General features: G+C 36.7%; 1 protein-coding gene across 1 annotated transcript; it reads left to right on the top strand.

Annotated features, from left to right (window-relative positions):
* The first annotated feature begins 1,060 nt into the window (after positions 1–1,060).
* On the top strand, positions 1,061–25,405 carry LOC127984457 (synaptosomal-associated protein 25-A). Its single transcript, XM_052587101.1, has 8 exons — positions 1,061–1,224; positions 11,156–11,299; positions 12,890–12,931; positions 15,337–15,385; positions 17,792–17,909; positions 22,560–22,679; positions 22,895–23,039; positions 23,920–25,405. The coding sequence occupies exons 2-8, from the start codon at positions 11,228–11,230 to the stop codon at positions 23,986–23,988; spliced, it is 615 nt and encodes a 204-aa protein (XP_052443061.1). The 5' UTR covers positions 1,061–1,224; positions 11,156–11,227; the 3' UTR covers positions 23,989–25,405.
* Positions 25,406–26,086: the final 681 nt, after the last annotated feature.

Below are 26,086 nucleotides of genomic sequence, written 5' to 3'. Positions count from 1 at the left end.
ACATATGAATGGCAGTCAATGGAAAGACAAGTGTAGTGTGACCGGCCTTTTATTGCAGGAGCAACTAGTTTAGCTTTTGCAAGTCATTCATCCAGTTTTTAGGTGTCCTTGCTGTAGCAGTGTGTCCTGATGGTTTTGCAGGTTTTTTATTTTTATTTTATTTTGATCTCCAGAGGGGTTTTTCTGATAAGCGTGTTTAGTCATTGTCACATGGCTTCCTGACATAACAAGTAAGGTTAACCTCATTGTGAGGTTAAGTAAAATAGTTTTTACCAAATTGCACGTTACTCTCTGAACTGAGTAAAATAAGGATACACTCTAGACAAAAAAGGTGCTTCAAAAGGTTCTTCTCAGCGAATGCCATAGAAGAACCATTTTTGGTCCCACAAAGAGCCATTCAGTCAAAGGTTCTTTAGAGAACCATCTCTTTCTTACCTTTTTATAATCTGAAGAACCAGATTCTTCAGATGTTAATAAAGTTTCTTTATGGAACCATTAAGACGAAAAAGTTATTTATGGCATCGTGAAGCACTTTTATTTTTAAGAGTATAAGTGTGAAAATTCCTTTTCTGATTGGCTTGCAAGTTCTGCCATTTGGCTAATGGCTGAGAGTATCCTCATTCTCTGGTGCTTGCAGTGGTGACATGCAGTGTAATGTGCAATATTTTAATCTTAAAAAAACATATTTAGGATTTTTAATAATATTTACATTCTGATTGAGTTAACGAATAAATCTTAAATAAACAAAGCTAAATTTAATTTAAAATAAAAATGCACCTTCTCTACTCTATGTGAGAGAAAATGCCACAAACTGAAAAGATATAGTATGTTCCCTCTGTACATCATCAAACAATTGTTTCACTTTCATGTTTGCTTTTCCCAACAGACAAAAAAGTTCTGGAATACTCAGACCAAATTAGATTGGACGGGTTTTGTTATTCTTGTCATCTCAACATTCGCAAGCTGCAGCCAAACAATGTTTCATGGCAGGTGCTAAATTTGATTTGAGCCTCTCCTCCCCAACAGATTTCTATTAAACGTCGCTGACGTCAAAGCGGACGCCATCTTTGTCGAGGGCAGAGCAGCTCTCCATTGAGGAAGAACACACGCGCATTGCCGTTGCAGCAGTTCAGTCCCTACAGAAGGGGGTTGATGGTGCTTCGCTGTTGAAATTCGCAGAGAGACACATCATTACTGACGGTCGTCCACCGACTACGGGATCAGGTAAGCTTTATTTCAAGAAGGAGATGAGGAAAGGATTTGATGCGATTGTTTGTTGTCTTTCTTTTAAATTTGTTTTGACAAAAAAGTGGTTGCCTTGAAGTCGCAGCGCGGGCAAGAGATACAGTGGATTTTTTTTGTCAAAATGAAGTGCGAAAACTGGATAATTAAAAGAAATCCTTAACCTTTCATTTTGAATGTCCGTTTGAATATAACCTTGATTCGCTTTTTGGAGGATGTCAGGTTTAAGGACAATCTTGTGTGGTTCTCGTGTGTTGGATGCGGTACGATGTGGGCGGTTTCCGCGTTTCAGCACCATGGACAGAGACTGCATTTGCTCCACTGCGTTTCTGTCCTGAATTCACATCCAGCCCCTGCAGCTGAATTACCATTATATGTCTGGCAAAGTTTTACGCAGAGGCGCCGTCTAAATAATGGTTGATTTTACCAGATGTTTAGGAGACGCGGACAGGTTTTTACAAAAGACCCTGTTGACGTTACAGCATCAGGCCATTAATCACTGAAATGACAGCGAAACTAACGCCTAGTTGTTTTATTTTGCAGCAGGATTTTATAACCAGATCGGCTCTTGTTGCTTTGCCTGTCCGATTATTATATATTAAAAAAATGTCTCTGAATATAGGCTAAATAATAATGGTTCGATGGCATCGGGTGAGGATTTACCTAAAGCGATCAGCGATTGATAGTGGGGGAGGTCAATATGGTAAACTGCGACAGAGTGGTCAATAATTAATGTGTGTGTTGCAGAGAAATCAGTGTGGGGAAAGTCAGATGGGTTGAAACTTATTTAACTGAACCGCTATATTCGTTGTCTGCAGATGTTTTTTAGGACCAAATCATCTCAACCTTGGCGTATGTAGGTGATGAGGTAGCGGTAATGATCAATGCGTGTCTTCCTGGTGGTGGACGATGGGCGGGGGCTTGAGCAGAGAGCGGGGGCGAATGCTGGAGATACCCTCACTGACAATGAGAAATTGCACGGTTCCATAAAAGGTTTTTTAAGTACTGAGGAAGACTTTTTTGGCCAAATAATTAGATCATTTTAGATTTTTAAAGACAGGCAGGGTAATACAATAATTGTCCTTAATTATACAATTTCTCTTAACATATTTCATTCATTCATCTATTTTTGTATTATTATTATTTGTTTTACATAGGCTATAAAATACCACAGACTACAACTAAACTGAGTTACACGTTGTCGTATGAACAACAAGTCAGTAACAGGCCTATACTGATTTAAGTCTCACGAGACTAAACATAACAACATAACACAGTAACATGACGAAAGTAATAACTTCCTGTTCAGAAACTGCTTCAACTGATTTGTAATTTGAGTCATAAAGAACTGACTCATGAGAGTCAGACATGTCGCGCTGTATATTGTTGAGCCACTAAAAAGAACCGACTCACATGAATCGTTAGATCTGGAATCGATCTACACTCGTCGCGCTGTATATAATTGAATCACTAAAAAGAATCGACTCGTATTGGTTTGGGAATCGATCTACACTTGTACGTTTTTGATTCGCTAAAAAGAACCGGCTCACAAAAGTCATTCGTAATCGCTCTACATTCAACAGCAGGGTTGAATAACATAGCATTTTAGTTTTATAACCACACTGGCGTCTAAAAGCCGTTAACGGAACAGCATGTGTCGAAAATAAAAATCGAACGGCTTTTCGTTCCAAACCCTGTGCGATTCAGAATCAACTTCGCTCCCAAACCCAAAACCATTTTTGCCTTATGACACATCCTCACGTGTAAAACACATTCTGGCTGGCAGAATGTTCCGATTACACAATAGTATTATCGCGTAAAATCCCTACATTAGCCGGATGTCCGTTACAACCCGAAATATCATCTAATCATCCAGTTAGTGCACTGTGACTTGGGCATGTTAAGATACTGCAGAAGAGCTCCTTTTTTTCTGTCACGTGCCTTCATCTTGCACCTGCTCTAAAGCCACGGCATTGTTTCTCATCACGACTGTTTTTGGCCATCCTTCTGTTGTTGTAAGGTTAGTAAATGCGCATGCTGTTCCTGAGCATATACGAGCAACGAAAATGATACTTTACTACAATGAGCGGAGCATTGGGTTTCGCTGTTCCGGTCTGTATTTGTCTCGCGGCGGTTGTGAGAGACAGGTTGGCACGCTTCTGTTGTTGAATCTGATGGTTTAATGCGGATTATTATGGCTTGACTGCAGAGCGCAGGGCGGCAAGGATGTTCCCTGAATAAGTGGTGACTCACGCGATACAAGACGACACGATTCATCCTGATTTATTGATTCCCATTGCTACTTAATATTATAAACATACCTGATCTTAATAAATTATATAATTTATAACATGTAATGTAAATACAATTTAGTAGTCCATACATTTATCATAAAAGATGTAGTGATTTATCAATATAGCCTACTTGTAGATTGTTACATGGCTTGTTCATGCAAGGATGAACAATTGTACCCAAAGTCTAAATTATAGGTTCAGGTTTATTATATGTATTTTTGAGCAGCAAATGTTCACAGATTCCAGTTTTAACAAATGGCTGAACTCAGTCGGGATCATTCACTTAAACAAATCCTGCAAACCAATTAATGTGTCATCTGGAAATTGTTTCATCAAATCTGGACACAGAGACAGCGAAGTGCTTTATTATGGTTGCTTCAATGTCTTAATTAATCACTCTATCAATGAAATGTTGTGATAGATATAATGAAAAAAGAAAACCCAAAGCTTTACCAATAACCTGTTACGGGAAACTGCAATGTTGTTGTCAGTAACACATACAACTATCACCGTAAAGTGCTTGATTTCATATTCCCAATTACATGTAGCCTTTTAACACAAAATTGTTTTAGATTAAAGAACCAGCTGGGTCAAATATGAGAGCTGATTTGCAAAATTAAAAAGAGAGGCCAGTCTTGAATCTAGCTTCCAATAACATGGGCCGAAGTACAAAATGGCTTCCGGATATCTCTGCGACAGTCCTGCACAAGTGCACTTGGTTGAACACTCACAGATTGAAAATATGGTCAAATGCGTCACAAGAGCATAAAAGGCAAAGACAGCAATGGATGAAAAGATGAGCAATGTTGGTAGAGAAGAAAAATAGGCAGATAACAGACGTCAGAAGAGGGCGGCTGAGAATGAGAGGAGAAAAGACAAGATACCTCCAAGAATTAGCTTGTATGATGCATAATGACTGCAGAAAGAAGCCCCCTCATGGCAAACATCTCAGCCTGTAAGCTCTGCCCACACAGGTGGGTTTCCCCTCCACAATCTGCAAATATCAATAGTGCTGGAGGTTTCTGAGGGCGGAAAGAGAAGCATCATAAATCAGCATAAGGACTGACGCTGTCCTCTCTCTGAGAACACAATTTTTGAGAAGTCACAGTGGTTAATAAGTGCAGTCTTAAACTTAATGAATAAAAATGAGATTAAGCAAAGGATTTAGAGCTAGCTGATGTAATTTACTGTAGTTTGTACTTGTCACATAATACTGAAAGAACTGAAGCAATGTGGTATGTACTGCATTTGACATCTAGTTCATGAAAATGTTAATATACTGTAAGACCTTATTTTTGTGGTTGTTACAATATGGAAATAATATGCTATCCCGAGTAATGCAGTTGTTTAAAATATGTCTGGTTTAATGCATGATGAAAATGACTTTTCTAACCTGCGCCATTTGTCTTTGCTATGCATCTTAATGTTTGTGCCTTATCAGATGGACATTTTATGCATTTGGCTACTTTTGCAAGCTGTTAGTGTGAGCAATTTGGACGAATGTTATGGCATCTGTTCATTTGCTCATAGCTGCAGTCTGAAGCCATTTTAGAATTGTAGCTCTCTCAGAGTACTGAGAGTTCATGTAATGAAGTTTTCTACAGCATGGCACAGACAGATGAGATCATGTAGATGATTCATTCTTTCTCAGTTTACATGTAAAGATTAAGCAGTCTGATTCCATTAAAGTGGAATCGTATTTCAGTATTAAGTAGCATGCTATAGTAAACACTACTTGGAAATGCAATATTAGCCTTTGCTTCATGTTTGCATATTTCTTTTCAGGATTATTTGACTGCTGACCCATGTTTGAGATGTCAAACAGTCATTTGATAACAATACACACTGGCTCATTTAAGTCATTCAATAGGATGGAGAAAGACAAATTTGCTATAGTTGAAGTAGTAACGCATGTATTTTCTCTCTTTGATTGTCAATCAGTGATGTTTCTCATTCAGAAAAAAAAAATCCTTTCTATTGTCTACACTTTATGTGAATGTAGCTGAGCTATATGTTATGAAGCACTATATTCAAGAAATGATTTTGTGGCATTCACTGTTTTTGATTATACATATTCTACAAATGGAAAATGGACCATTTAGATGGTCCTTTAATATCCATTTTATTTATTTATTTTGAGCACGTTTAACAATATTTATGCTTATACAAGAAAAATTGTGCTAATGAAGTAAGAAAAACAGATTAGATAGCTTAAATGTATGAATAGAATACTCATGAGCTATTCTGTTCAATCAGCTACTGGTGCTTTCAAGAATATTTTTTTTAATTAATAATTTAATTTAATTGTTTATTTAATACAGCTTTATTTATTTTAGCTAAATGCACCTCTATAATATAAGTCCATTTATCATGTTTCTATTGAGCAAAAGCTTTTGTCTGCTTCCTGGATTTTGGGCTTCCTAATTGCTTTTTAATGTCTGTTGTTTATGACTCCTCAAATATTTAACACCTGCTGATGCTACCATTCAGGTGTCATTTTTCTGTGCTTTCTTTCTACCTCCCACCCCTCCTGTCTGATCAACAAAACAAATGTCACAACCACATGATACCATCAGTGCAGTTTATGAGATTTTCATATAAATTACTTTTGCTGGAACCCAATTCGCCTTTGATGCATTTTGCCTTTTCTGCAGTGTCTGTTGTTAAAGGGACATGTTGTGGAAATGCAATATGAGAACGTAAGGATGCCAATCAAAAAAGAATGTCAAAGGAATGCAGTTAAAAACAGATCTTCTGCAGGTGTGAGAAAGTCTGAATGTTGTTGTTTTTAGTGGGTCTGTTTCTATAGAAAAAAAAGGATCGCTATAGCTTCCTCTGCTGCTTTCTGATCACCATTTCAAGTTGCAATAAAAAAGAAAGGTCACACTCAAACAGACTGCATAGCCAGCCCTCCAATCCTTGCCCTGTCAAACTCATCACTTCATCACTCATCATTTCGCCAAGAACCTTGGAGACAGATGGGGAGGCGAAAGGGAACAGGGTGTCGGGTGGGGAACACAGTGTCTGCTTTAATGGCCGTGTTGTTTATAAATCCATCCTGGGGCTTCCCATGAGAGGGAGTCTGACTCTGAGGTTTACAGACGGGGAGGAGGGAGGGCTCTCTGCAGTAGGACCTGATGCCGTTGCTGAAGAGCTGAACATAAATGGGCTTGTGAAATGGACTCTGTCAAATCAATTGCATTGGTTGTTGGATCCCGCTAAATCAAAGACCCTACAACCCAGTGTAAACGGGGGAGATAGATTAGGTTCTAAGACCGCTGCAGTCGTTCTAGTTTATGGAACAGCAATATGAGTGCGTAGTGCAGAAACTGCAAGGAAGAATATTCTGTATGCAGCCGCATGCACACTGGAATGTATCATTTAGATCAGTACTAATGACCGTCACAGATCACAGGCCTAATGATTTTCTGTTAGAGAGTTTATGGTCTGTTGATTATTTTGCAGCATTCACTATGTACATATTAAAAAAGGACCTTAAGTTGGTCCTGCTGTAAATATCTAATCTAATATATCTGTAATATAATCTTAGTATTTTTTGAAATAGCACTTTTCTCTATATTTACTGTTTCAAAGCATCATTAAAACAATCAATACCTTATTTGAGCATAAATATAACATAATTTAATAAAATGTATACCTAAACAAGAAGAATAATGTTCTATAGATGTAAGAAAAATTCAAGACGTGTTCTTATCTTAATATCATTTTTTAGATGTTAAATTATCTTACATTTATTTAATTCCAAGGATTAGAAAATAAATGAAGAGTTCAGATGCAAAAGACTCTAAGTGCCATCAAATGCATTTTGGAGCATTTTTATCAGGATCCTATGTTTAAGTGCAGTAATTTTACTCTTGCAATTAATGTGAAATAACTCAACATAAATATAGGAGCCTGATAAAAATGCTAATTTTAGAAGAACATTTTTGCATCTGAACTCTTTAAATATTTTATTTTTGCATTGTAGATGAGATGGAAGCCATGAATCCCAAATCCTTAGATATCTGGTGGAGTATTTCTAATTCACTGCAGTATAATCAAATTTGAACTATACTATTCTGGGCACTTTTTTTATCTTATAATGAATTTTCCACATGGTCTACATGATTATCCACGTAAGACCTAAATTTAAAAATAACATTTCACCATTTATATGCTGTTGTGGAAGGCCTCTAATACAGAAATGAATGAATTTTAACATATAACATATATTTTTTTATATTTTAGTACTTTTTTAGTGAAATCTTGTAATATTACAACATTGGGCCTATTGGGTAGCAGAATTTCAGTAATTTTGCTACAAACTTTTCTATTTCTATATATTATATGCATGATTTGTACAAGGAGTGTGAACAGTGGCATGTGTTAGCAGAGCTCTGGAATCTCTCCACTCAATCCACACGCTTAGACCTGTCCTCATCTGGTTGTATTGCCTTGTGAATAATAAGCCATTGCAATTAGTTTACAGGAGGCCAGCTTCCTCTGTTACTCTATGGTTTTCAATCAAGGACAAGGTGGAGACAAATGGGAACATTAATGAACTCAGGGACCTCTCTAAAAAATGCATAACCTGCTGCAGTTTATATTGTTTATAATTGTTCAAGTAAATGTAACTGCAACTGTTGACGTGTATTTATTACACTGGAAAATGTTTACTCAGAAACTGCTGGTAAATGTTACAAATAATAATGAAAAAAAAAAGTAACAGATTGATTTAAATGTGAAATTTTGAAGTAGAAATACTGAAATATTTTTGTTTATTTTTTTTTAATTTTTACATCTTTCCGGTGGTATGAGAAAACCATGCTAACTATGCTGTTGATTTATTGTGGTATATGTGTTGATGGCATTCTCAGATGTGCACCAATTTGCCAGGCATGAATAACATATTGCAAAAATGTATTTTTTCTGTCTTTGCATTGGTGCAATAGGATTCTCATAGAAAAACTGATTTTGAAACATGTCAAGCTCGATAACTCGCTCTACGAGAGTCAATCTGTTGCAACGTACATAACACTGTAGAGGGGAAATACCATAACCCGATTTCAAAGGTAATCTCGTAAAACACGTCTGTTTTGCCTGACTCAGAGATTTAGAGGTCAGGCATGATAAGTTCATTCCATTTCAAGTGAAGTTAGCGTTTAGCAAACCATGTGAGAGCAGCAACAGAATGGTTACTGGTGCAATATTTAAGCTTTAAGTTTTTGAGGAGGCCAGTTTTTGTGCAGTAACTGAAGTGCTGCAGTGAAGGAAGAGGCTGCATGTTTCAAGAGAGAAAACAAAATGGCAGCCGGCTCAGAGTCGAAGGATGAGTGAGCACGCACACACACACACACACACACGTGCAATTCTAAAAGAGCATGTGTTTGAACCATCGAGCTTCTCATTGTCTCTGTAAACAAACATACAGCTGCATACAATTTCCAGTATCACACAGTGACCTAATGGTCAATAAGTAATACTGTGGAGCCTAGTTCAGAAAGAAACTTGCCTCATTATGTTTACTGCTTTTAGAGCCATTATCGTAACACTTTTATTCCAGGACAGTAATTGAGTTCAATTATTGTTCTATCTTAAATTTAAATTTAAACTTTATTCACACGTTTTTTCCTGTTTAGCAGTATTCATTTTTTTGTAATCCCTGTCTAGATGTTTTTTTTCAAATATATATTTTATGTATTAATGTTCTATAGAGATGTTCACAGGTCCCATTGTCTGAATTTGAGTGCCTTAGAACTAGCTCACTTCATCTGCCATCATTCAACAAGCAGGAAATAATAAGAGTCATCAATTAAGCAGAAAGGAGAGCATTTTCATATTTGCATCATTTTTCTTCTATATTTAATGACTGGTAGTGCACTGGAAAAAATAATATGAAAAGTTACCACTCCCTAATGCATTATTAATAATCCTGGGATATAGGCAAGAGCTACATTCATTTTAACCTGAAAGCAGAAGTGAACTGCAAAATTAATAAACTGAAAATACAAATAAAATAAAAGCCTAACCTTTTGACCTTTTGTTTACAGAACATCTGTTAACAGTTCACTAATTGAGGATCCCATTTGCTCAGTTCTCAGGCTTGCACTGATGTTAGCTTTTTGCATTGCTGCAGGTTTAGCTAACCGACCATGCAAAGGCCTGCTAATGGTGTCATTCATATTCATAATGCAGCAAATAACATTATGTTTGCTCGGTTAAAAAAATGTGGAGGGAGAAGCAAATTTAAAGACTGTTTTTTAGTAGTAAAGAACAGCGTAGGAAGTAAAACAAGAGTCCTGAGGTTTCACTGGCCTAGTTAAGACAATTTTCCAACATTGTTTTGCATGAGAAAATGAAGACAACAAGACACCTCTTTGCTTTAGCCCATCATTATTTCTCTGATCTCTCAAATTGTTCTCAACTTTTAGCTTATTTTAGAAATACTGCCACAAAGAATTCATTATGATGTTCACTGACCTGACATTTTTATGCACTCATCAGAATCTGTACGAGTTCATTCTTTAGAGGTTAAGCGAGGACATGAGAGACATTTCTGTATTGGTGTGTTTCACTGGCACCAGATAGGGCACCATGGCATATGGCACCACACTCAAATTCATCACAAATATGTTTCTATTACCCTGTGTGAGCCTGCATGAGTACACAGCCTGGATGATGGGTTAATCAATTTTAGATTGGTGCTCCCTGAAAGCAAAAGCTGACATTAATTTTACTGGTTGAGATGGGAGTGTAATATTGCAGCCTTTAGAGTCTCTAGAGTATTTCACAGTAAAAGGTCAGGCAAGCATGTTAAATTTAATCGCTTGAGTACAATTAAACAATTAATGGAGGCAGTATCGCTCTTTAATACCTGCTTGAAATTCATTGGCTATTTCACATACTTGTGTATGGTTGAGTTGAAGAATAAGTTAAGATATATAAATCCATGTATTTTTATATTCATTGTTCTTAAACAGAATTTAGTTATTTTTCTGCTTAAAGCAAGCTTAAAAACAAAAATGTTAAAAAATATATATTTATTTATTGCAAAAAATGTCTGCTCTTGTATATGAGCATGAGGGTTTGTAAAAACATGTTTTCCTTTTAACTTTGAATCAGGATGGCATCATTGCTCACATGCTTGTGCAGTTTAACACACACTCACAAGTATTCAGCAAGCTGTTCTTTCTAGACCCCTTGGGATATCTTGCTAACTGTCAAGCCAGTCTTTTCAGGAATATATCTGTCAAGCTCAGTTTCCATGACAGAGCAGGGACAAATGTCTCTTGGTACACCCAGAACCTCAGGGAAGAATTTAATCAGCTTAACACAGCAGCCAGCACCTCGGCACCAAGAGAAGAGGCGATGGGCTCCTTAAGAGCAGACAGCGCCTACTGTCCATTTCATGACATTTAATTAGCATGTGTAAATGAAATGATTTTATTAGCTGTATGACTCTATGAATTTAACGTATCTGGCTGTTTCTCTAAGGAAAACAGTACTGGTTTAGCATGGATATATTGTCTTTGTTCATTTTTAAATTTGGATGACACAATTCACTATTCAAGTGAGCGCCATCATTTAATGTTTTCCTTTTCTCTGTCTTATTCTTTTAGCTTCCCCCAGACTTCATATAAGACCCACTCTTCCCAGTTGGAGATCAGCTCCACCTAGCACACCCAACAGCCATGGCAGAAGATGCAGATATGCGCAATGAGCTCTCTGACATGCAGCAACGTGCAGACCAGCTGGCCGATGAGGTAAGGTCATTCGCTTCCTCTCATTATGCTACACTTACAAGAACAACAACCTTCAAACTTGAACTGGTTGCAATCAAAAGACAAATGTAGTACCAACTATGGAACCAAAATGGAGCTTTGTGAAGCATGGATGTATTTTAGATTAATTAACCATGGCTACTTACTATGAATAGTGCATTTCTATTTTTATAACTTATTAATACTTGTATCAATTGTTATTATAATATTGCTACTGACGATAATTTTAACATATTTGATGAATTATTTGAAATTGTTATCATTTAAGATTAACGAATGAATCATGGCTGACTCTAAATAGCGCACTTCTACAACTGAAAACCTTTTTACATAATGCTGTGTAATGGAGGCGACTCTGGTGGCTGCAGTCATTTAGCCTCCTTGTTAGTGGCCAGAGACCTGGGTTCGAGGCCCACTCAGAGCAAGTACGAGGTGTGGCGGTGAGAACCTGGGAGAGATGGGTTACATTGGTGCCGTGACCCGGATGGGAGTGAGGTTTAGGGGGGTGAGTGTAATGGAGGCCAGCGAGTAGGTGCTGTGCAGGTAAACCTCACTGCTTTGATCTCAAGAGACGCGCTAGTGGCTACAGTCATTTAGCCTCCTTGTTAGTGGGTCCGCGTCCTATGCCTGAGACCCGGGTTCAAGGCCCACTCAGAGCAAGTACAAGGTGTGGCGGTGAGGACCCAGGAGAGAGGGGTTACAGCTGCATCAGTGCCACTATTGCCACTGTTTATTAGCACAACATAAACAATGTAATATTAACAATTAATTATTTTATTTGCTAAGTTATCTGTTTAGTTGAATCAGTAATGAAATTAATTTTGCTCTCATCCAGGTCACTGATATAAGTTAATTATTTCACATTTTCATGCTCTGTTGATTGAGGCTTGGATAAATTGCTGTAAATTCTGTCCATATGTGAATGTGTGTGTGTGTGTGATGTGGCAGTAGGGTTTACCTGCAATCTGCCTTACATAACGGTGCAGCATTTGCTGTGTGTGTGTGAGAGCGTCTGTGAGTTTGCGGCCTGATGGAGCTCCTCATGACTCTCACAGCTGAGCAGAATATTAAAACATAAACAGCACACCACATAGCAAAAATGGCCTCCAGCCTTCTGATCCACAGAGATATGAATTTATAATAACTAGACTCTCATGACTCTATGATATTTGTGTGAAAAAAAGCTGTAGATCTACTTATATAAATGGCATACTGTTGAAATGTGTTCGGTATTCATAATGTTAAGAAAGAAGGACATTATTCAGCTCCAACGTTTTTGGCATTTCACATCAGTGAGAGACAAATGAAGTGGTCATACTGGCCTGAGATCTAAAGTTTGAAAGGAGAGATGAATGATTTTCTGATGCCTAATGCAGTTTGTTCTTGTACATTTTTCTGTAGAGGCTTAAATATTTTGGTATGTTCGTGCTGTAAAGAACATCCATTGATTATTTATCTATTAAAGTGTGTTAAAAATCCTCCCACACACTACACAGCTTGTGGAGGTTTTTCTCTCTGTCAGTTCCTAATGAATTCTGGTTTTAACATCTTTTTCCTCCCCCCCACCAACAGTCACTGGAGAGCACCCGCCGCATGCTGCAGCTTGTGGAAGAGGTAAAGAGACACTTTATTATATTTGTGTTAAAATTATTTCTCAGTGTATGCATATGTTCTTTCTTTCTGATCACAAATGTTTAATATATGGCCTGTCATAAGATATTTTTTGAAAGAAATAAACATGCTTATTCAGCGAGGAAGCAATACATTGATAAAACCTGACATTAAAGACTTTTACATTATTATAAAATATTTCTATTTCAAATAAATGTTGTTCTTTTGAACTTTATTTTCATCAAAGAATCCTAAAAAAAAGTACCATGGTTTAAATTGTATTCAATATTAAGCTAATTATATATTTAATCAGATTAGTGAATAAATATTAAGCAGCAATTGTTTATTTTTCAATAATGATAATATAAGAAATGTTTCTTGAGTGCAGAATCAGCATATTTGAATTCTGCCGATTTCTGAAGCATTATGTGACACTGAAGACTGAAGAAATGGCTGCTGAAAATTCAGCTTTGCAATTACAGGGAATAAATTACATTTAAAATATAATAAAATAGAAAACAGTTTAAATACTAATAATATTTCACAATATTACAGTTGATCAAATAAATGTATCCTCGATGAGAATAATATATATATATATATATATATATATATATAAAGCAAAAAATTTAATTCACTAAATTAATGTTGAATTGACAGCCCTAGAAAAATAGATCAATAAATCAACATATCAATACTTGTATTTTATTCTATCTCGAGAGCTTTGGTCTGCAGACAGAGCACAGCACAAACTGGACTTCTGGCTAATCTAGGCTAGACGGGTTGCGGGTGTTAAAGAGAAAAAGAGAAGAGAGGTGTGTATATCTGCGTGGAAGAACTGTGATGAAGTCTCAAAATATCTCAAGGTCATATCGATAATCGCAGCCCATATCTCTGCAAAGAGCACCTCCCCATGACCATTACTGGCAGATCAGGGAAGTGATAGTCTCCTCTGAGTTGAAAAAATAGACAAGGCGCCTGAGGCTAAGGCTGACAGACTGATGGACAGAAGAAAACTAGAAAGGGAGGGTAAACATAGATCAAGAGTAATTTGTCACTGCTGACACAATCGATCTAAGATACTACTTATGTCAGCCCATACCAGCCTTTTCATGTTGTAGCTAGACTAATCCAATGTTCTCGGCACTTATAGACGATCAGCAGTATTCCTGCGTTAGGCCAAAAGGGAGGTATATCACATTCATTATTTATAACAGAAGCATTGAGTTTGTTCCAGGCTTTTATTGCTGCGTGAAAATTCAGCAGTTTATGGCACAAACAAATTAATCCCCACGGATCCATTTAGGGCACATTGTGATCCCATCCGGAATGAGCGGGGTGCTGCTTCATGTCCTGCTGATTTATGCACCACCGAGCCTTACGATTATCCCAAATATCAATATCCCGTTCCCCTCAAAGTGCTGAAGCTGCACTTCCTGAAATATGTCACTGCTGCCTGTTATGTTTCAAACTCTAGGAAAACAGCACAGCAAATTTACTTCGCTCATCATTAGGTTTATGAAAAGTCATGTTTTGTAAGAAGTGGATGAGATCTATGATGCCAGTGACCAAATAATATCATTGCTCAAAGATATTATAGACTAGAACAGTGAGAGCTGATTTATAATGCAGACCTTTTCAGGGCGCTATTAAATAATAAACACGTCATGGATGACATCTATAGTAGAATATGAATTGGAATCTCGGAGCACATCGTTACTGGCCTTTACGTCCTTGTGCTAATGTCCCCTAATAATTTTTTATAGAGGTTTGGGAGGAGTAAATGTCCTCTGTATGAGTGTAATTCATTTCACAAGCTTTAATGAGGTGAGAGATGATTTGTTGTGATGTTAATGGGCAAACCAAATCATTTCTCAATATCTGAGAAATGAAAACGCATCGCTTGTTCTGTATAGCACCTTCAATGAGATCCCACTATATTTGTTGCATTGCCTAAATATTTGGCTGTACTCCAACACCCATTTATTCTTCTAAACAAAAAAAGTGGGTTCAATTCATTGTTGCCATTTTTCAGCAGAATTTCATTGATTGATTTTATTATTGTCTAAATGTGAATTCTCAACCCACGAAAGTTCAGAAAAGGCTCTCGATAGATTCTGTCTCACATTAGCATAGAGAGTGCATTTACAAACGATATTGATCAGAGCTGTATGCTCCACAGTAATCAGAGTCTGCTTATTTAGTCTAAGATAAAGGAGGAGAACATTATGCAATTTAAAATGTCACCAGTACAGCCTGAAGGTTTCCCTGTAGACTGCTTCTGGAATGAGCCTTGTATTTTGTGTGCTGAACCTCACCTCTTTTTTTATGTCCTTTATTCTCCACTTTGTTTTCCATGTGTTTCATCCTATTTTCCACGCTTCTTCTCCATGGCTCTCGATGCATAGAGTAAAGATGCTGGTATCAGGACTTTGGTTATGCTGGATGAGCAGGGAGGTAAGTGTGGATGTATTTTAGATGAGAATTTTCATGCATTCTTGGCACATAAAAAAATATAATATTGTATATGTCTGTTAGCTTTACATGTAAAATTAAAATGTTTTAAAATAATTTTGTATTAATAAGCAACTATAGTACATATCATAAATTGATTTTTAGCTTCATCTCTGATTTTTTTCTTCTTCAGTTAATTCCACTGATTAATGCATAAAGCAATTAAAGTCATGTTATGTCATTATGATTTCCTCTGCTGTTTCTGAAGTAACTCTAAATCTTTCACCTTTTACTAACACGTTTCCTCTTTTATAATTTTTCTCTCTCTCGATATACTGTATTACTAAAAACAGGACTGGCCACTGTAACTGTCCATTAAATGCTTGCTTTTAAAACAAGTTTACTGTTCAGTTTAAAAAGTAGTTGCCATCACATTCGTTTTTTAGGTAAGCAGCTTGTAACAATAAACTTTCAAGAAAACAAATAAAGCAACGATCGATTTAGCTGGTAATGACAAATGATACTGTTTCCCATAAACTGCACTAATACTCTTTTGTATAATCCCTGGCACAATGCTAATATCATTAAAAAATATATATTTCAATACGTAAAAAAGTTAAAGTGGGCCATCAAATATAAATCGACGAGGCTCTAAACAGCTTGCTCCCACTTTAAAAGCACACGTTAGCTTGTTTGGCTTAGTGTAATTAAAAAAATGACATAATTGGCCTTGCTTTAAGTATTAACTTCTTATAAGCCCTCTGATTGGCTCTTGTGTGTGAGGGCCCCCCTGTCTGCAGCCAGTAATTAGTCTTTTCATAAGAGGAATGAGATCTCACTCCCTCATCCCCTCAAACTGAGGACTAAAGCTTATTTAAACGAATCTCTCAGCCCAGAGGTGACACTAAGCTAGGCTGTTATCAAGGAATGAGGTATATCAAAAGTTCAATTCCTTGTTTTAAATGAAAATTTATAGAATTTTCATTAAACGTCTTTAGGTTAATTTGCTTTGCCTAAATGGAAGGACCTTGAAAAGCCAGGGATTAAACAAAAGTAACTGATGTGGTAGGCTTGTTTCCCTCTCGAACCATTCCCTGTTTGCCTCTCTTTCCCTTGACTGATACCTTCACTAAACCTCTTAACAATATGGAACACACCCTGTCTGCACAATAAACACGCCAGACTGCATCACAACGGGTCACCCAGCACCTCAGTCATATCATCCTCGAACCACACAGAGACAAACAAACCATAAGCCGCACCCTCTCCCATTGTACCGAGGGGAAAAAGAGGCTGTCAGCTTCCAGCAAATGAGTCGGTGAACTACAGCCACAAAGCCTTGAGAGAGATCAGGGCAGTGTTTTATTTTGCCCCAAGGTCTAATTAAAGAGACACTGTTGCACTCCTGCAGTGGCCCTTATGGGAGAATCTGTCTGCTGTTGGCCGCCAGGACCAAAATCAAGCTAGAACTGCCTGTGTCCACTGTGACTTCATCCACCTGATGAAGTTTTCCAAGTGTTAAATGTGAAAGTCAATGTGAATTGCTATTTGCAATTCATTTTACTTGCAAGATGTGATTGATTTTCAGTGACAAAGGATATTAATGAGAAAAAAATTTGCACGGGGCTTGATTTATTTATTGGCGCTACATACCAGAAATGAATTTGAAAAATGTCAATTTAAAAACTTCAAAATTACTGGTTAACATTATTCAATAGCCTGTGCGGCCTTATTAAACAGTTATTAAAAATACACTTTTTTTTTTTTTTTTTTTTTAATTCATGGACAGGTGAATCGTTCACAGTGAGACCAGAAACAAGTATTACGTGAATCGGTTCCAATTTGATTTCATGTTGACTTTGATGCATCTCTAAATAAATAAAGGAGGAAGTCTTGCCATTTGAACTCTTTTTTCTTTTTTGCATACAGTATGTAGGTTCACTCTAATGCATGCGTCCCCTCTAGATGCATTGAGCAATATCGCATCCAGTTCATCAGTGCTCATTTTTCATATTTTCCTGTAAAACAAGAGCCAGTGAATTCATTCCACTGCTGTCATCCCTTTGTCCTGACCAGAACAACTCGATCGTGTTGAAGATGGCATGAACCATATCAACCAAGACATGAAGGAGGCCGAGAAAAATTTAAAAGATTTAGGGAAATGCTGTGGCCTTTTCATATGTCCGTGTAACAAGTAGGTACTGACCATGTGGCAGAAGGTTCTTACGTATGTGGTGGCGTCCGTTTTTTTTTTCCCCCCTTATTTTTAAGTTTCCTTTTGTCACAGTGACTGTCTGAAGTTTTGTCTTCTCTTCTTTGTCCTCTCTTTCCTCTTTCTTTCCTCCCTCCTTTATTTTCCTGACACCTGCTCTCGTTCTGTGGGGGATAAATTACTTGTTGTTTAATCAGAGCAACTGGAACGCATCGAGGAGGGAATGGACCAAATCAATAAGGACATGAAGGATGCAGAAAAGAATTTGAACGATCTAGGAAAATTCTGTGGTCTTTGTTCCTGTCCATGTAACAAGTAGGTGCTGCTTGCCTGCCTGCCTTCCTGCCTGCCTGTCTAAAAATAAATCTTACTGAGGGGCCTGTATCCCTATAGTCAGGCATGCACAGGGTGGCTTGCCATGTTCACTAACGTTACCCATGATCCTTAACACAGAAAGTGAGCATAAGGCATGGTCACACATGCTCACAGAAGTACAGCAGCCAAATTGCTTTTGATAGACAGTTTATCTATGGAATATGTGAATATAAGGCATGCTGCACAACCCAACGTCACCCTTCTTTTAAAATCAAGGTATTAATAAATGTTAAACCAACTTAAACTGCATGGATGTGCCAAAGTTGAGATAAGTCACTAAATGTAGTCCAATACATGTTCATTAAAAAAAACTTAAAGAAAAGTCAGTTATAGCCTACATGTATTTTTGACCAACTTAAGTATTTTATTTGATAAATTATTGTTACTATCCAGCCATAACTTAATAGATTAGTGAACATAACTCATACGTGACGCACTCATAATTTTAAAATTAAGACTTTAAATTATGCCAATTTTATAACGAATTTACATAATAAATGGTGTTTTGGTGCTAATTAACGTGTGAGATCGCAACTGGCTCAGCACGAGCAAACGGTTAGCTTCTTATTCTAACATTAATTATAAGACGAATTATACTAATTATAAGATGAAAACATGAATGAACATCATAGGATACAATAAAAAGATATAGTAAAGCTTACTGAAATGCACCACCTGTCATGCTATCTGTGTTTTAACTACGAAGAGACATAAATAAAACAAAAAACATGTCACGTGACATTACCTTAGAAAAACAATTCAGACGATTTTAGATTAATATCTAGAAAAAATAACGAAAAGTGTTGTCTCTAAAATCTGCAATCAATTTTTAAAGTGCTCTATATTTGATCTAAACTGTTATTTAATTTGTGTTTGATGTATAAATCTTATAATTAAAATTAAATTAAATAAAACATTTTTATTTTTTTTGTAATAGCTAGAGGAAATTTTTGTAATGACAGCCACCATTTGAATGATTACAAATCGTCAACAATTTATATCAAACGCTTAATTCAGCGCATAAAACAAAAAAATGTTTCTTGTTCAAAACGACTCAAAATGACAGAGCAACTCACACACACAAGATAATATATATATATATATATATATATATATATATATATATATATATATATATATATATATATATATATATATATATATTTAAATGTATCTGCTTGAAAATGTACATGCATAGGCCTACAGTTTTGTTCAAAATAATAGCAGTACAATGTGACTAACCAGAATAATTAAGGTTTTTAGTATATTTTTTATTGCTACGTGGCAAACAAGTTACCAGTAGGTTCAGTAGATTGTCAGAAAACAAACAAGACCCAGCATTCATGATATGCACGCTCTTAAGGCTGTGCAATTGGGCAATTCGTTGAAAGGGGTGTGTTCAAAAAAATAGCAGTGTCTACCTTTGACTGTACAAACTCAAAACTATTTTGTACAAACATTTTTTTTTTCTGGGATTTAGCAATCCTGTGAATCACTAAACTAATATTTAGTTGTATGACCACAGTTTTTTAAAACTGCTTGACATCTGTGTGGCATGGAGTCAACCAACTTGTGGCACCTCTCAGCTGTTATTCCACTCCATGATTCTTTAACAACATTCCACAATTAATTCACATTTCTTGGTTTTGCTTCAGAAACAGCATTTTTGATATCACCCCACAAGTTCTCAATTGGATTAAGGTCTGGAGATTGGGCTGGCCACTCCATAACATTAATTTTGTTGGTTTGGAACCAAGACTTTGCCCGTTTACTAGTGTGTTTTGGGTCATTGTCTTGTTGAAACAACCATTTCAAGGGCATGTCCTCTTCAGCATAGGGCAACATGACCTCTTCAAGTATTTTAACATATGCAAACTGATCCATGATCCCTGGTATGCAATAAATAGGCCCAACACCATAGTAGGAGAAACATGCCCATATCATGATGCTTGCACCTCCATGCTTCACTGTCTTCACTGTGTACTGTGGCTTGAATTCAGAGTTTGGGGGTCGTCTCACAAACTGCCTGTGGCCCTTGGACCCAAAAAGAACAATTTTACTCTCATCAGTCCACAAAATGTTCCTCCATTTCTCTTTAGGCCAGTTGATGTATTCTTTGGCAAATTGTAACCTCTTCTGCACATGCCTTTTTTTTAACTGAGGGACTTTGCGGGGGATTCTTGAAAATAGATTAGCTTCACACAGACGTCTTCTAACTGTCACAGTACTTACAGGTAACTCCAGACTGTCTTTGATCATCCTGGAGGTGATCATTGGCTGAGCCTTTGCCATTCTGGTTATTCTTCTATCCATTTTGATGGTTGTCTTCCGTTTTCTTCCACGTCTCTCTGGTTTTGCTCTCCATTTTAAGGCATTGGAGATCATTTTAGCTGAACAGCCTATCATTTTTTGCACCTCTTTATAGGTTTTCCCCTCTCTAATCAACTTTTTAATCAAAGTACGCTGTTCTTCTGAACAATGTCTTGAACGACCCATTTTCCTCAGCTTTCAAATGCATGTTCAACAAGTGTTGGCTTCATCCTTAAATAGGGGCCACCTGATTCACACCTGTTTCTTCACAAAATTGATGACCTCAGTGATTGAATGCCACACTGCTATTTTTTTGAACACACCCCTTTCAACTAATTCAACTAATTGCCCAATTGCACAGCCTTAAGAGCGTGCATATCATGAATGCTGGGTCTCATTTGTTTTCTGAGAATCTACTGAACCTACTGGTAACTTGTTTGCCACGTAGCAATAAAAAAATATACGAAAAACCTTGATTATTCTGGTTAGTCACATTGTACTGCTATTATTTTGAACAATACTGTATACTAGCTTTTTTAAATTTTTTACAACTTTGAAAGCACATCCATCAATGCTGCCTGTATGACTGCAATAGCATGTCCCTGAATGCCAAATGCATGCTCATGCATCTTTTGCTAATTGCTGTTATTTGTTAAAGATGAATAATGCGCAGTAACAATACTGATGACCGACTCCTACTGAAAGTCCTTCAGATGATCTAACATTTTCAAGCATGTCTCATTCATGTTGACAGGTATAGTTTGGCAAAGAACAGGACACACAGTCAAGTCTATAGCCGCAGTACAGTAGAGAGAGCCAATGCTTTTGCTGGTTCCCCAAGGGGAGCAGACGAGATCTAGGTCAGACAGAGAAAGATAGAGTGCAGATATTCAGTTTTTTGTGTTACAGCCTGTTATAAAATCCAAGACTGATGCAGAGGCGCAAATGAACCTATGCACTTAGGGAGGTTGAATTTTGGGTCAGTCAGGTTTTCACATTAAACTTAGTTAATAGTTTTAACAAAATTACAGTCACTTTTTTATATAAAGTTATTATTTTAAAATCAATGTAATTTTCAGTAGATTATTGACTATCTGAAAGAAAAGGGAAAGTAATTTAACTATTCTAGGTTCTAATTTTCAATATTTTAGGAATTGTTTGCCAGTTTGAGTATTAACTGCTCCTTCACATTAGATAAAGCTCAACATGCTGTTTAGAGAGAGAATGGAGGCAAGGCAGCCGGGGGAATTGTAGCTTTAGTCCGCATCTATAAATAATACTGCAGTGGGAAGCTTGGCCATCTCTCTTTAGATAAATCAAGAAATATTAGAACTAAAATCTATATCAGCAACCCACAGCCAGAACAACAGCTGATGAATAACTGCCTTGCTCATGCTAAATATTCAGTCTTTATCATTTATAAATTAGGTTTAAGATTTTCCTGACACAATTAGAATGAATTCAAGGCTGGCATATTGACAGACTATTAAATAAAATTGTTTGCAGTGGCAATTACAATGTTGCTTTCAATCTTACATTTCATTAGTGTTATTCTGTACCTCACTCCTGGCCTCTAAATGATCACAGTACCCCACTGATATGTCTACAACAATAAATAGTAATAATCTATAATAGGTTGTTTCCATGTTTGATAAGATTGCATATGTTTTGGATAATTACAGTGTAAAAGAGGCTATAATTACCAAATAATTGATAGTTTAATTCATTTGTGGTTCTGGGTTAATAATCTCAGAGCATTACAGGTCTGTCATTGTCTTTCCTACATGATAATATTCATATTTGAGAGTCATAAACAAGGTGAGAGGTGGCCAATGAAAGGGCAAGATAGGATGTGGTTCTCTTCCTCTAGTTTCTTTTCTGTTGAAGTTATTTACACTTGTCTCCACTGATGTGGCAGTCCTGTTACTCTGTGTTGTCTGTTGCCAAGGCCTGTGCTCTTTGTTATTTGTCATCATTTGAGAGGGGTGACAGCTCATGTTCCATGGGGCGGCCAGAGGTGACCTCGGAGTCCCATTTTTCTTGGCTTGGAAATGGCTGTATTTACATCCCCCATTTTTAGAAAGCTATGTGTCTCAGCATCAAGTACATGTATGTTATATGTCATATAGCATTACAAATTACAAAACCCCCTTGAGAATGAGCCCATCCCTGTTATGCTTGCCTGGTAATCCATGTTTGTCGCTGATCTGTGAACACACTGCTGCTGATATGGAAGTGTGCGGTTACCCTAGCACTCACGCTTCCCCCGACTCTGTGCAGAATGAAGAGCGGTGGCAGCAAGGCCTGGGGAAATAACCAGGACGGAGTGGTTGCAAGCCAGCCCGCCCGTGTGGTGGATGAGCGCGAACAGATGGCTATCAGCGGAGGCTTCATCCGCAGGTGAGAGGCCCCGGATTCCAGGACGCTCTGTCCAGAGGGTTAGCTGGATAAGAGAGAGGTTTGATCGTGTAGCCAAAAGATTAAATAAACGTACGTTCAAATAAAAAGCTTAAGAGGTCAAATGTATAGATAGGCTATGTGTAAGTAGTCAGATTTGAGAAATTATTGGCGTTTGTGGATTGAAATTGACGATGTGCTGTGCTTGTGGCATGCAGGGTAACAGATGACGCCAGGGAAAATGAGATGGATGAGAACTTAGAGCAGGTGGGAGGCATCATTGGTAACCTGCGCCACATGGCCCTCGATATGGGCAACGAGATTGACACCCAGAACCGCCAGATCGACAGGATCATGGAGAAGGTATGGACTGAATCTCAAGGCCAGATTCCCCTGGTGGATTTCCCAATGATCAATCACACAATCCTAAATCCTGTAAAAAAAAAAAAAGAAAAAAAAGAAAGAAAGAAAGAAAAGTGCGGTTTTACAACTCTTGTTAACAACAATTAACAACAAATTAAGAGTTGAAATGAATATCTGTTTGCAACCCATTTGAATTCATAACATAAGTCATTGGGAATGAATAGATATTTATTAATATTACTAAATATTATAAATCATACAAATATTCATTTTTATATAAACATATATTACTTTAATTAAGAAGACAACATGAACCAATAATAAAAATGTTCATTAATGAATTAAACAGGGGGCTGATTTGATTTTATTGTCACTTCAAAAATGAAGTCACTTCCAAAACATGAATAAATGGTAATTACTAAATTGATCAATTATACAATCTATTATTTTGATTAAAGGAATAAAAAGACAAAGATTTGAATTCTTTGAAACATGCATCGATAATAAGAGTGTTCATTAATAAATTAAAAGTCAGTTTTGATTTCATGTCGACTTTAAAAATAAAACTACATACTGTATGCATGCATGTTATTTTCATATTATCGAGATACTATTGTAGTTCTTGTTAGTTTTTTTTTGTTTAGTACATCAAGTTAAACTAAATGAAAATGAGAAATGTTGCCTTGTTAACTAGCTGAAATAAAATATGAAAGTGACAATAAGTAACAAATTGTTATTTGTAGTTTAATATAATATTTTTGTAGTTTACTATAATAACCCTGATATACATTTTTAACTATATATATATTGCAACTCCATATAATAGCTTGATTGTAATGAAAACAGTGTCGCTAATAAAGCACTGTTTGAACTATTTCAGGCTGATTCCAACAAGACCAGGATTGATGAAGCCAACCAGAGGGCCACAAAGATGCTCGGCAGTGGCTAAGCCTCTGGTCTGCCTGCTTTTACCAGCCGTGCAGTTTGTCAAAAGGCAATGCGCTTATCATGGTATTTACCTTCTAGGTTTGCACACATGCACATATCACCCGGCCCTCATTGTAAATGTCGTTCTATGTATCGTCTGTCAGCTTTTTCAATGATTGTCCTCGTAAAATGATTTCTTATACTCTGTATCATTCTTTCCAAAGGTTGTATATAGTGCTGACTCGATGGCTCTTGCTCACTTGTGAAGTTTTTATTCTCCTTATTGCCTGTATACATATATGCATGTATGTATACATATATCCACTTTTATGTGTATACATATAGCCTATGTGTATATATATATATAAAACAAATTTTTGCTGGAGGAATTATATAGGAATGCTATACAAGCTGTCTTTCCTTTTCAATATATCTCAGTATCGTCTTGGTTAAACTGTGTCACACCACTCAGCTACTGTCATGCTCCTTATTTTGATGTTGTCATGACAATGAAGAATGGGAAAAAAGATTTTGCAAATGATATTAATACATCAAGCACTCACAATCAATGTCCTTGGTTCATATCTCTCATCACGACCATAATCAGTTACTGTTTAGACAATGTGCAACTAGATTCTGTAGCTGTAGTAGTAAAAACATTGCATTCCAAGTGTTGTGAATTGTTCGTTATGCATGACAAATGGTAGATCTTAGCGTCTTATAAATAAAACTTGTTTTAAAAAGATGACAAAAAAAACGGGGGGAAAAAAAATCATGGCAGTAGCAAAATTGACAAAAGCATGCTCAGTATTAGGACACAGTGGAACGTTCCATATTACTGCAAGTTTGCAATAGTGCCACCATTTCAGTCGATATATATTTACAGACTGTGACCTTTGTTGTAAAATAATGCAAAAGTGATGGGAATGAAATAAGGCTGGTGTGGTGGTCCTGCAAAAATGACAACTGAACTGAATTTGCAGTTTGGTGTAGAAAATGATGTTCTGAAAGCTGGGGACTGGTTGTTCACTGTATCATAGGTTTTGGACGCTCTGAAAAAAGAAATAAATCATTTGCAATGTAAAGCAAAGGCGCATATTTCTGAGAGACCTTACTTTTATAAGAAGACTGTATCCTGTTAGTTTACTTTCCCTGTGTGGTTTGTTATTGGTAAAAAATTATAATAATCCATAACAAAAAGAAAAAAAAAAAGTTTTTTTTGTTGCTTCTGTCCTTAGAGCTATGCACACCAAATCACTAAGATGTTGAATAATTATTATAAGTCGAATAAATACCTTACCTGAATGACACATAGGTTAAACTGTGAGATTGATGTCCTCAACGCATGTAATATTAAAACTCCCTCTGTATCCTGTCAGTCTGTGAAGTGGTTGACATTTTGTAGCTAGCTGAATTGATTAAAAGTAATAAACCCCTCATCGCTGTGGGTTTTCATTATTGTCTCAAGCTAAACCTCACTGTCGTTTGAAAGAGCTGCATTGTGGGACAAGAACAGCAGTGCTGAATGAGCCGAGCCTGAATCTTACTGTTTTATCTGAATAATACAGTTAGAAGTCAGCATGTGTTCTCTGGGAATCAAACCCTGGTTCCTTGGTTTTGTTAGTCTCATGCTTTACCAACTGAGCTATTGAAGTACCATTTCACATAATAGTCATTTTATAAAGGTTATGCATCTGATTTGTCAAAACGACACTGAATGATATGAAACATCACAGAGTAATTTCAGACAAGGTCCCTTTAAAGAAATCCACTCTCTACCAGGCCATACAAGATGTAGATGAGTTTCTTCAAAACAGCAAATAAAAACATCACAATGATTCACAAGTAATCCACATGCCTTCGGTCCGTCAATTAATGGCTTGTGAAATGAAAAGTTGCATGTTTGTAAGAAACTAATTGATCAATAAGACCTTTTTAACTTCAAACTGATTCAAACTGTTTCCAGCTAAATTATGAATCCTCTATCCATCTCATCTGAATCAGGAGAGAGATATGCACAGATCAAGCACTGTTTGCAAGGAGAAACAATGTGAGAAGACAACAGAGATGGACTTTTTCACTGGAGGATGTGTTTTTATGGATAATGGTATTTTGTTAGG

Source organism: Carassius gibelio, chromosome B20 (assembly GCF_023724105.1).
Source record: "Carassius gibelio isolate Cgi1373 ecotype wild population from Czech Republic chromosome B20, carGib1.2-hapl.c, whole genome shotgun sequence".
Classification (NCBI taxonomy): Eukaryota; Metazoa; Chordata; class Actinopteri; order Cypriniformes; family Cyprinidae; genus Carassius; species Carassius gibelio.
This window is presented reverse-complemented; position numbering and strand designations above follow the sequence as displayed.